Raw genomic sequence first — 12,446 nt, forward strand, 5'->3', positions numbered from 1 at the left:
GAGGCACACGCATAGTGTTGCCACAGGCCTTGCGGATGCGGGCACTTGCACTAGCCCACGAAGGACATCTGGGTATAGTGGGAACAAAGCAGCATCTCAGGACTAAAGTGTGGTGGCCTGGCATGGATAGGGCAGCTGAGAGACACTGTAAAGCCTGCCACAGATGTCAGATAGTGGCTAGACCTGACCCACCTGAACCGCTGAGACCCACACCGCTACCTGATGGACCCTGGCGGGATGTCGCCATTGACCTACTGGGGCCTCTCCCGTCCAACCACTCAATTTTAGTGGTAGTAGACTATTTCAGCCGGTATTATGAATATGACGTCATGACCACAACCACATCAGAAAAGGTCATAGACAGTCTGGAGTCAATATTCAGTCGACATGGACTGCCAGTCACAATCAAGACTGACAATGGACCCCAGTTCAGATCTGAACAATTTAGACTGTACTGTGAGGAAAACGGCATCACACACATCAAAACCACACCGAAGTACGCTCAGGCCAACGGAGAAGTTGAGCGTCAGAACGCGTCACTGATGAAGAGGATTCGGATTGCTCAATCAGAGGGACTGGATTGGAAAAAGGAACTGAGAAAATATGTGACAATCTACAGGAGCATCATCCATCCCTCCACAGGTAAAAGCCCTGCCGAACTGCTTTTCAACCGAAAGATGAGAGGAAAGCTACCGGAACTGATTGAAGTGAACACAGATCAGGAAGTGTGTGACCGTGACGCTGAGCAGAAGGCAAAGAGTAAGCTGTATGCTGATACACGCAGAGGAGCACAGCAGTCAGAGGTCAGTGTCGGTGACACTGTTCTCCTGAAACAGGACAAAACTGACAAGTTCTCTACCACATTCAATGCGACACCACACAAGATCATCAGTAGGGCCGGAAACAAGGTGGTAGTGGAATCGCCAACAGGAGCACGGTATTCGAGGAACACCACCTTTGTTAAGAGATACGAAGGAAAAGGACTGAAACAAGGGACATTCCAAGAAGAGGAGGACACACACAGGAAACTGAGGACACAGAAATCAGAGAGGCAACAGAAGAACACACACACGCCACTGATAATCAGAGTCCACAAGCTGAACATAACTATGACACACAAATACAGACAGGCGTGCCAGACAGGCCGCAAAGGATCAAGCGAACACCCAGTAGACTGTCTGACTATGTTTTGAAGTGAAGAGGATTCTCAATGTGTAAAAAAAAAAAAAAAAGAGTTGTACAATGTTTTGATTTCTAATTTGGAAAATACAGTGATTTATAATAATAAGAAAAAAATGTTACCTGATGTTATACCAGCTGACCATTAAGAAGTGTCAAAGGATATTTTGATAATTACTGAAATATGATTTAGAATGCAATTTAGCTACATTAAGGTTAGTATAATCATCAGCTGTGTTTGTTGGTTAGTAAGAGTTTAATGCCAAGAAAAGGGGGGATGTCATGTCTATGATTGCCACGCCCCTCAGGCGAGTTCTTTCTGTAATAAAGCGTGCTCGAGTGAAGACCTGAAGTTCGACGTGTCGTCCCCAGTTATTAACTATTGATTCGATTCTGCAAGGTCTAGTAGAGATTCAACAGGATGGAAGTGGGCAAGCCCATGTGGGTCCCACGTGGTCTACATGTGGGCTAACTGGCATGGGTTGGAAGTGGGCAAGCCCATGTGGTTCCCACGTGGTCTACATGTGGGCTAACTGGCACGGGTTGGAAGTGGGCAAGCCCATGTGTGTCCCACGTGGGCTACATGTGGGCTCACTGGCATGGGTTGGAAGGGGGGGGGGGGTTAAGTTAAGACTTTGACAGGGGGCCATTTTCGAAGTTTTGAAAGTGAGTAGAGTTTTACACTCCTTTACTCCTTTGGGTAGGGCATTCCACATTTTTGTTGAATAGCATGAGAACGAGTTCATTCCCTTAATTGTTGAGTCAAATCTGGGTTGAACATGATCAACCCAGATAATAATAATTAATAATAATTTATTTTTCTGCCATGCAATCAACTTCACAGTCAATTGTTAGAATTCTTGTTCTTGCTCTAGGCATGGGGGTCAGCCATATTCGGCCTGGCCTGCTCTATTGTAATATTGAGCAACATTTTAAATTCTAAATGTGTGTCAATGTATGGCCAACGGATGGCGGATATGATTTTTTGCCCCTCAGGGCGCCGGAAGTAAATGGACAACTTCTTCTTTATTTAGGCAAAAGAAAACAATTATGATTGCTTCTTTTTCCACATAACCTTTGACACAATCTAAATATGTCTCAATAGAATACGGCGACCAACCAGACGCCCCCCAGGTTTGGGCGACCTGTCCCCGGAAAAGTCCCCGTTTCAAGCATTTCATTTTTTATTTTATTTTTAAAATCTTGGCTTGTATTGTCACCGAACCTGCTGCCAAGGGTCCTACCCATGGGGTCCTCCACCCCTTTATAACGTCAATGTATGCATATTACCCGTTAATGGACGATCGTTACATTCAATAGAAAGCATTTCAGCCCCGATTGTTCCCCATTAACGAGCTCATTATGATTGAATGGAGCAATGACAAGGTCATTCTTCACCACTCAGTGAATTACATCCAAGCGTGGGGAAAGCACGCAGACAGTCTCAATGATAATACAATGAAATATATGCAGTGGGTGTATAAAGTTAGATAGACTTTATTTGTCATTGCTACAGTACAGGTACCAAACAACGAAATTTAGGAGGGGAGGCTCCCCTGGTGTTTAGGAAAGGAAAAAGAAACACATTTTAGAAAAAGCATAGATGCATAAAATCACAAGAAGGTAAGGAGCTGGTTTACATCAATAAAGGCTATGTACACAATCCACTGTACTATACTGCACAGATAGTCAACTAGGGTTGTCATATTGCACAAGAACGTATTTTTTCACATTATTTTAAAGTGTCACAGTTTGCAGGCTTGAAAATGTACATGTTTGTGCCTCAGCACTAGCTGCCATACAATTCGTCCGGACTGTCCTGGGCCCAGAACTTAAAGTTGTTTTAAATAAAAATACAAATACAATACAATATACAGAATTTTGACAACATCATTAGTCTTATGTTAGGCTTAAACATTATGTTAGGCTTAAAGTATGAGTAGGGTAGTGGAGATAAAAATGGGCATAAAAAGCACAATAGTGTGTACAAATTCACCAGAATGCAGGAAATTAAGTGTTAAATCCTCTTTTTTTCTGGGGGAGGACCCCCAGACCCCCCGCTTGGTTGATGGTTGGCTCGTCAACCTGAACAGTTCTAAGAATTACTTTTAATACCACTTACAGTACACTGACACTAATGTTGAGAGGCACATTCCAGTTGTTACACTTGAGTATTCTTGCTTGAATGTGTATACATTGGTCAAAATAAATGAAACAGCAATTGTCCCGGTTTCTGTATTTCATCATGATAAAATGTATACATTTTTCCTAAAAAGTTGGAAATGTCCCCAGATTGCATCTGAGAAATCTGGTCACCTTACAATAGAAGGGAGACAAAAATTCAGCCCACCAATTGTATAAGTTAAATTGTAATAACATACTCCCATACAACTAAAATCTTTCTCCATTTTCAACATACATCAGTCAACTGTTTACCTTTGTTAAAATACCACTAAATTCATCCAAGTCTAATTTATTTATCATGTGTGTGGGCTTACAAAACGGTGTGTGTGTGTGTGTGTGTGTGTGTGTGTGTGTGTGTGTGTGTGTGTGTGTGTGTGTGTGTGTGTGTGTGTGTGTGTGTGTGTGTGTGTGCACCATAGGGTGCAACGACTACAGCATACAGATGCAAAATAGCTTCTCTAGAATACATGTGAAGCCAATGTCATTGTTATTCAAACTCAGTGAGTTTGAATTTCGGTGACCTGTATGAGTGAGAGAGAAAGAGAGAGAGAGAGAGAGAGAGAGAGAGAGAGAGAGAGAGAGAGAGAGAGAGAGAGAGAGAGAGAGAGAGAGGTGGGGGGAGGGAACTGGCTTGTCATGACGACAGTCGAGAGTTTGTGGATTATATGAGATCAATATCATCTATAGAAATGTATTACAATGTACCAGGTGATTTTTGATTGATTGATTGAAAACTTTATTAGAAGATTTGCAGAAGTAGGTACATGAAAGTACATATTACATACAAGGTCAACTAACAGGATAAAAACCCAAGAAAGCCACTGGCTTACCTAGACCAGGTAGGGGGGTGGGACAAAACAACTAGTATGTGCAGAGGGTATTTCGGGTGGGGGGGGGGGGGGTGGGAGACATAACAACAAAACAACAAGAATATATAGAGGGTAGTCCAGGTGGGGGTGTAGTCTATTGTGTGAGCCCAATGTTGTTCTAGGGGTTAGTACTCATTTAAGTAAATGTACTTTAGTTAGTTAGTAGTGTGTGTGTGTGTGTGTGTGTGTGTGTGTGTGTGTGTGTGTGTGTGTGTGTGTGTGTGCGTGTGTGTGTGTGTGTGTGTGTGTGTGTGTGTGTGTGTGTGTGTGTGTGTGTGTGTGTGTGTGTGTGTGTGTGAGCGAGAGAGAAAGAGAGAGAGAGAGAGGTGGGGGGAGGGAACTGGCTGGTCATGACGACAGCCTATCAGAGCGCGAGCCTATCCTCTTTGTTTAAGGTTTAAATATCCAGAGCGGTAGACACGACACACACACACACACACACACACACACACACACACCGCACGTCCTGCTGCTTTGCTCCGTCAACAGAACACGGACTCTTTTACTGTCTTTTCTTCATTTATTGACCACTGGAAACACATTTAATTAAGGTAAGAAACTTGTGAAATTATATTTGTCATATCATTTAAGCAATATCACACGGGAGGGAGTGCTGTTATACTGAATATCAGCACGGCTGTGATTGGGTCGTAGGTACGAGGCCGCAGGTAGTGATATTCAGTATAACACACGACCTCGAGTGTGATATTGCTTTTATACAACAGTTCTACAGCGCATATTTATTAGTTAACAGTAATAAGTGACAACAGATTATTATTTGTTTGTTTATTCAATCATTTATTTTGGCTCCGTCAAGAAAAAATAGTTCCCGCAACGGGACTGTTCAACTGGACTGTTGCCTAGTAACCTGAACACAAACTAGCTACTTTGTATCGTGTACATTTATTTGTACATCTCCATGTATTGTGCAACCAGTGAAATATGACTCGGTTGACAGTCGCTTTGGTGGCATCATGTGTGAATGTGATTAAGAGTCAGACGAGTTGACATCAGACAGCACGCTGCTCCATCGTTTTCTGCTCTCGGCGGATGGTCTCCAATAACTTTTTAGCGAGCTTTCAGACCTGCAAAACACATACGTTTTTTGTTTAGATTGTTATGTTCCGCTACTCATTCATTATAAATCACAATTCAGATCGTAATCTCACCTATGCCCGCTCACTGCCATGATCTCCCTCGCCTCGAGTCCCGCATCGGACAGTTTCTGTATGGCAGTGGCTCTCAGGCTGTGGTTGGTGTAAGATGTGTGTGTCCCTGCCTCTTTGCACATCCTCGGCAACATCTGTGCCAGCTGGTTTACTCCCAGGGGAACGGTGGTGTACCAGTAGCTGTCTGTCTCCGCTGTTACCCTCCTGGGCTGCAGATAGAGGGCTGTTACCCTCCTGGGCTGCAGATAGAGGGCTTTTGCATTGGGCAGAATTTTGGTCAGGTATTTTTCGAGAGATGCTACCGGGCAGAGGGGATTTCCTCGCTCCTCAAACATTGCGCCCCTACGATTTTCTCTGTCTCGCTCAAGTGGGTCTTTATGGTTTTTGGTTTCTTCATTGAATGTCATGGTGAAATACTTTTCTCCATTCTCATGACGTTTTAGTACGAATGAGTCAGGTTTGAGATCCCGGTTCCCCTCTTTACCCCTGCGTCCAAAGTGCAACTGAATATCATACCAGACCTTGTTCAGTAAACCTTTTGGATAGTCTGGATTTAATGTTGCAGAATATTTTAAGGTCCCAGTGCTGTTATACTATATATCGTAACTCATGGAATGCCTCTTGTCCAATCAAATGACTTGGTCGGAACTAACTGTTGTATAATTAACGGTAATTTAACACCTGTGCGGGCGGAGTGATACACATAGTTAAAAGTCCCAGTGCTGTTATACTATATATCGTAACTCATGGAATGCCTCTTGTCCAATCAAATGACTTGGTCGGAACTAACTGTTGTATAACACCCATTCTCTCATACATCTGGCTGATGATGCAAGAAAGTTTGGTGCCTTGGACAATGTTTCATGCTTCCCCTTTGAAAATTATCTGGGGACACTGACGCGGCTAGTAAGAAGGCCACAAGGCATTGTGCCCCAACTTGTGAGGCGTTTAGGTGAGAGGAACAGGCTTGATAATGGACAGGAAAGGGGGGATAAGCCTCTGCAACCACATGTAGCTGGTCCAACTCTCCCAGATCGTCCTGCACGTATGCAGTACAAGCAGTACAGGCTTGAGGGAAATATTATCTCCATCTCTCAAGGCAACAACTGTTTTAATGTTGAGGGAAGAGTTGCTGTAGTGAAGAATATTGAATACAGTTGTTGTACGGTTGACTTAACCGAAAAGCTCATACTACTACCTTTCCAAGATGGGAGTGTGGCTTTTCCTCAGTTAACCAGTAACTAACCACAAAGAAAAAAAAGAAAGAAAAAAAGACCTGACTGACAACATGTGCACTTTGCAGTATGCCCCACTTCTACGTTGTGGAGTTCACCGCTGCGCGAATTGCAGATGCGGTGACAATCGACATCATACCAGCCTGCTGGTTAATTGATGAGGACAAGGAGGAGTGTTGGTATCCTCGAAAGAATGCACCTTCAAAGGTGGCAAAGGCTATGCAGCCGAAGACGGATGGGACATGGCACAGATGCCCTGTCAAGATAATGAGAAGTGCAGGTATGAAAATCATAGTTTCTGGGGAGGGGGATAAGTCTGAAAACGTGAACAATTTGCATTACTTTAACTTAGAAAAATTGCTTAACGTTTGTTTCCCCATTTTGTCTTTTAGACACATACTCAGACGCCCGAAGGAAGCTGTCAGATGCAGAGAGAAAAGCTGATCTGACGACGGACGGTGAAACGCCAAGCAAGCGAAAACGAAAGTACGTATATCTCTAACAATATATTGATTTTTATCAATTGTTAGCGTCCCAGCCCAAATTTTCAGTGGGTTCACTTGTAGGTACCTTTTTAAAAGGACCACTTCACCCATTTTCAACCTATCTTCATATCAGCCCAGCTTCATACTAGCTGGTCTACAGCTAATATGTACAATTGGCTATTTAGTCCTCACTAATGCTCAGGCACCATGTCTGTCTACACACTGTCACTAGTAGACAGAAATTGAGCCATCTGAGTATTAGTAATTACAAGTTTGAAAATGGCTGATGTGCTCCCTTAAGTTCACTTTTCATGTTTCATGTTTAATGTGCTAAAATGTATGCTTTTATCTGAATAGGCCATCAAGCAAATACCAGCGTCATTCAAGTGAAGACGAATCTGACTCTTGTGGTGAGGATGACTTGCCCCCTAAACGCCCCAATGGACTTACGCCTAGTGTCTCCCAGGGAGGGAGGCACTCCACTGTCCCCCCAAGTGCATCCCCCAAAAGGCACCACAGTGGACGTCAGAGTCTAATCGGTGTGAGGAAGTCCCCGAGCATGAGGCGCTCCAGTGGAAGCCAGAGTCCAAGCAGTGCAAGTGAGTACCGAGTGAGGCGCTCCAGTGTTTATCGAAGCCTGATAGACCACATGGAGAAACAGGCCGAGGATATGGAGAAACAATGCGTTTGTATTTTTAAAATATAACTGGTCTTTCCTGTCATTCTGTGCTACTTGTTCCTGTTTAAAGTTGTTCATGTGCTTTGATCTTTGTTTGAAAAGCCACTGATGACTCTACAATGATAGACTCTCCTCTGCAGTCATCAACACCAGGTACTATGACTATTTTTCTATATAATCTCAATTCAGTTCATGTAGTGTGTTGCCGATTTGTCTTCCCAGCCTCATAGTCATAGAGTAGAGCGTAAGGACAATAGAATGGGTTTAATAACGGTTTTAATGCATTTGAGATAAGTAGAAAATATGTTTAGACACAGACCGCATTTATCTGGGTTAAAGGACAGCGATGTATAGACGCAATTTAAACCACCTCTTCTGCATGAATAACTATGCTAGACTACATGGAATCTCAGACTAAATGACGGTCTGGTACATATTTTGACAATCTACAGGTGTTTAGGGTATTAATTTAAACTCAACGTGCTGCTAGACTAAAACAGGTTTAGACACAGACCGCATTTATCTGGGTTAAAGGACAGCGACGTATAGACGCAATTTAAACCACCACTTCTGCTAGGATAACTATGCTAGACTATATGAATCTCATACTACATGACGTCTGGGACGTATTCTGACAGTTTAGAGGGGTTTAATAACGGTTTTCATGCATTTAAGATAAGTAGAAAATATAGCCGTAATATAGCTGGTTTATATGATGGCCAAGCGTAGACGCGAGGTTGAAAAGACGTCTATTGCTCAGGGGGAAGGTAAGAGTTGGTTTTCTTTAACTCAGCTGATGCATTACCTTGCTGTTGTTGTTTACCGAATGCTCCATCTGACTGTCACACTGTGATTGTACGTGAATTTCATGAATGAAAGTGATAGTTCTGTCACAAAACGCCGTTACGTATCCTCACACATGTTTAAGTGGGTATTGCGTGGGTAAAGTGAAATTACGTCTTTGTTTCGAGCGCCAGTGCGTGTTTTATGCGCGTGCACGCGGGAAAAAAATCGCGCGCGCAGACCCCCCCGCCACACTACTGTGCCCCACCCAAAAATTGTAGCACCAGCCGCCACTGCTCCCTAGTCTTACATCTTTAACACGTAACAGTTAGGAAGGATGCACTTCAGATTCCACATTTCTTAATACACCATTATAGTTGTATTGCTGTATAAAGTACAAGTAAAATACAGTAACTACGAACTGAAGACATTTACATTTACATTTACATTTTTGGCATTTAGCCAACGCCTTATTCCAAAGCAACTAGAAACAGACCAGCCTGTAAAGGGTTAACTCTGTTCCAGGGAGGAGAGCTGTACTGGGAGGGGAGGAGCATCTCAACTAGGGATGCTCCGATTTATCGGCCACCGATTTAAATCGGCCGATTTCACTCCAAATGACTCGATCGGTGATCGGCAAAAATGGCCGATCGCAAAACCGATCTTTTTTTTTTTTTTTCTTCTTTTTTTTCCCCCTGGGGAAGACAGATAACTGAACAGAAAACATAGGAGGACGTAACAGTATGTAAACCATGAAGGCCACGTTTATGATGTCTTTTATACAGCCATATCGACTGACTTGGGCTTCAGGCCCTAACTGGGTGATAGGCCAGACTTTTACTATGCCATAAAAATGGGTCTGCGTTTGCTTGGTGCCTAATGGATCAGAGCTTTTGTCTAAAAAGCAAAAAATATGTAGGCTATCCAGTCAGTAGGCCTACAGTTATGTATTTAAAAAAAAAATCGGCATCGGTATCGGTTGATCTTGAGGAAAAAAATCGGTGATCGGTATCGGCCCCAAAAATCCAGATCGGAGCATCCCTAATCTCAACGTCAGGCAGCTGAAATGAAACTAAACTGTGTAGAGACATGAAGTGTATCGTGGACAAGGGCAGACTCTCTCAAACTTGTTAGATATCGTCCTCAAACAGGCATCTATCACACATACAGTAGAAAGGACAGAGACATCTATCACACATACAGTAGAAAGGACAGAGACATCTATCACACATACAGTAGAAAGGACAGAGACATCTATCACACATACAGTAGAAAGGACAGAGACATCTATCACACATATCGAGCCATCTATCACCCTCACAGAATCACAGACAGGTGAGTTGAGAGACTTACAATGACAAGTCAAGATAAACTATTGTGTTCACACTCTTTTTATAGACGGTTCAGTATGTAAAACGTATTGATTTGGTTGAAGGACTATTTCCTATGTGATGTAGAATAATGTTATCATTATTGCTTGCTGTATGATCCCATAAGACAGTCTTGACAGCTCCATAGTTCAAACTATCGAGATCTGATTGATTCCAGGAAATGCTTTATGGTGTCACCTCTGGTCTCTCTAGATATGGCTTCCTCCAGCAGTCTCCTGTCTGAGGAGCAGTTCCTGTGTTCTGTCTGTCTGGATGTGTTCACTGACCCAGTCTCTATTCAATGTGGACACAACTTCTGCATGGCCTGTATCAGAAAGTACTGGGACAGCAAAGACCTGTGTCAGTGTCCAATGTGTAAAAAAGCATTTGATAAGAGACCAGAGCTCTTTGTCAATACTTTCATCTCTGAGATGGCCGCTCAGTTTAGGAAGTCAGTTGAAGTGAAGGCAGCCAGCAGCCCAGCCCCAGACACACCTGCCAAACCTAGAGAAGTGTCCTGTGACATCTGCACTGGGACGAAGCGCAAGGCTCTGAAGTCCTGTCCGGTGTGTCTGGTTTCTTACTGTGAGACTCACCTGGAGCCTCATCAGAGAGTCGCAGCCTTAAAGAGACACAAGCTGATCGACCCTGTGGAGAACCTGGAAGACAGGATGTGTAAGAAGCACGACAGACTCCTGGAGCTGTTCTGTAGACGTGACCAGACGTGTGTGTGTCAGTTCTGCACTGAGACAGACCACAAGACCCATGACACCGTCCCCATAGAGGAGGAGTATGGAGAGAGGAAGGCTCAGCTGGGGAAGACAGAGGCAGATGTTCAGCAGATGATCCAGGAGCGACTGCAGAAGGTTTCAGAGATCAAACACTCAGTAGATCTCAGTAAGAAAGATGCACAGAGAGAGAAAGCAGACAGCGTACAGATCTTCACTGCTCTGGTGGACTCCATGAAGAGAAGCCAGGCTGAGCTCCTTGACGTGATCGAGGAGAAGCAGAAAGCAGCAGAGAGGCGGGCTGAAGGGCTGATTAAAGAGCTGGAGCAGGAAATCACTGAGCTACAGAGGAGAAGCACTGAGCTGGAGCAGCTCTCACACACTGAGGACCACCTCCACCTCCTCCAGAGCTTCCCTTCCCTGTCCACCCCTCCACACACCAAGGACTGGTCTGAGGTCAGCGTCCACAGTGATCTGAATCTGGAGTCTGTGAGGAGAGTTCTGTCTGAGCTGGAGGAGACGCTGAATACAGAGATGGAGAAGCTGATGTCTGAAGTCAAGCTGAAGAGAAGTCAGCAGTATGCAGTGGACGTGACTCTGGACCCTGATACAGCACATCCATGTCTCATTCTGTCTGAGGATGGGAAACAAGTTAGACGTGGAGCAAGACGTGGAGCCACAAGTAAGAATGTCCCTGATAACGCAGAGAGGTTTTCCCTGTGTGTCTTTGTCTTGGGAAAGGAGGGTTTCTCCTCAGGGAGGTTTTACTATGAAGTGGAGGTGAAGGAGAAGACTGGGTGGACTGTAGGAGTGGCCAGAGAGTCCATCAACAGGAAGGGGAGTATCAAACTGAAACCTAGGAATGGATACTGGACTGTAGCGTTGAGGAATGTAAATGACTACTGGGCAGCTGCTGGCCCTTCTGTCCCCCTGTCCCTGAGAGAGAAGCCCCAGAAGGTGGGGGTGTTTGTGGATTATGAGGAGGGCCAGGTCTCCTTTTATGATGTGGAGGCCAGGTCTCTGATCTACTCTTTCACTGGCTGCACCTTCACTGAGAAACTCTATCCATACTTCTGGCCTGGTATGACTGATGCTGGTAAAAACTCTGCCCCTCTGATCATCTCTCCTGTCAATCACACTGACTGATTTTTAACCTTCAACTCTGACCAAGCAGTAAAATAAGCACATTTAGAATTATATGTATCTGTTGTCACTCATTAGGGAAGGTTATGGTATAATTTACCACAGAGTAATTTCTGATCTGGTTATCGTTTGTTATCATAGTTTGTGCTCTCAGTGTGTCTGCTAGAGATGGTGAATATGCAGCAGCAATGTCAGATACAGCCCAGCCTCTCCAGTCTCATAAGAAGATAATATGACTCTATGTACATGAGACTGTTTGCCTTCTCAGGGTGTTCACATTATTATAAATCAGATGCTCTCAACATACTGTATTTTCATTATTAGCTAGTTATCATTGTAATGTTTAAGTATTTTGGCGATTTTTAGTGTAATGAATACTGGGTGTGTATAATTGAGGATGTTCAGACGATGTTGTACAGCTCTGGAAGAGCTGTACAACACACGCTGTCTCAGGAAGGCCTCCAAGATCTCCAGGGACCTGACCCACCCTGGGCACGTACACTTTATCAGGCTGCCCTCGAATAGGAGGTACAGGACCCCGGCCGCTAAGACAAACAGACTGAAGAACTGCTTCTACCACTGGGCCTTCAAGTCCCTGAACACAGCAAAGGCCTAAGTTCTG

At 44.0% G+C, this 12,446-nt stretch overlaps 1 protein-coding gene across 1 annotated transcript; it reads left to right on the top strand.

Moving 5' to 3' along the window:
* Positions 1 to 10,168: 10,168 nt before the first annotated feature.
* Positions 10,169 to 11,827, top strand: LOC308171017 (E3 ubiquitin-protein ligase TRIM39-like; the record flags this gene model as incomplete). Its single annotated transcript, XM_080545883.1, has 1 exon — positions 10,169 to 11,827. The coding sequence occupies one exon, from the start codon at positions 10,169 to 10,171 to the stop codon at positions 11,825 to 11,827; it is 1,659 nt and encodes a 552-aa protein (XP_080402009.1).
* Positions 11,828 to 12,446: the final 619 nt, after the last annotated feature.

The sequence above is a fragment of the Nansenia antarctica genome (assembly GCF_963989245.1).
Source record: "Nansenia antarctica genome assembly, chromosome: 15".
In the NCBI taxonomy this organism is placed as follows: Eukaryota; Metazoa; Chordata; class Actinopteri; order Argentiniformes; family Microstomatidae; genus Nansenia; species Nansenia antarctica.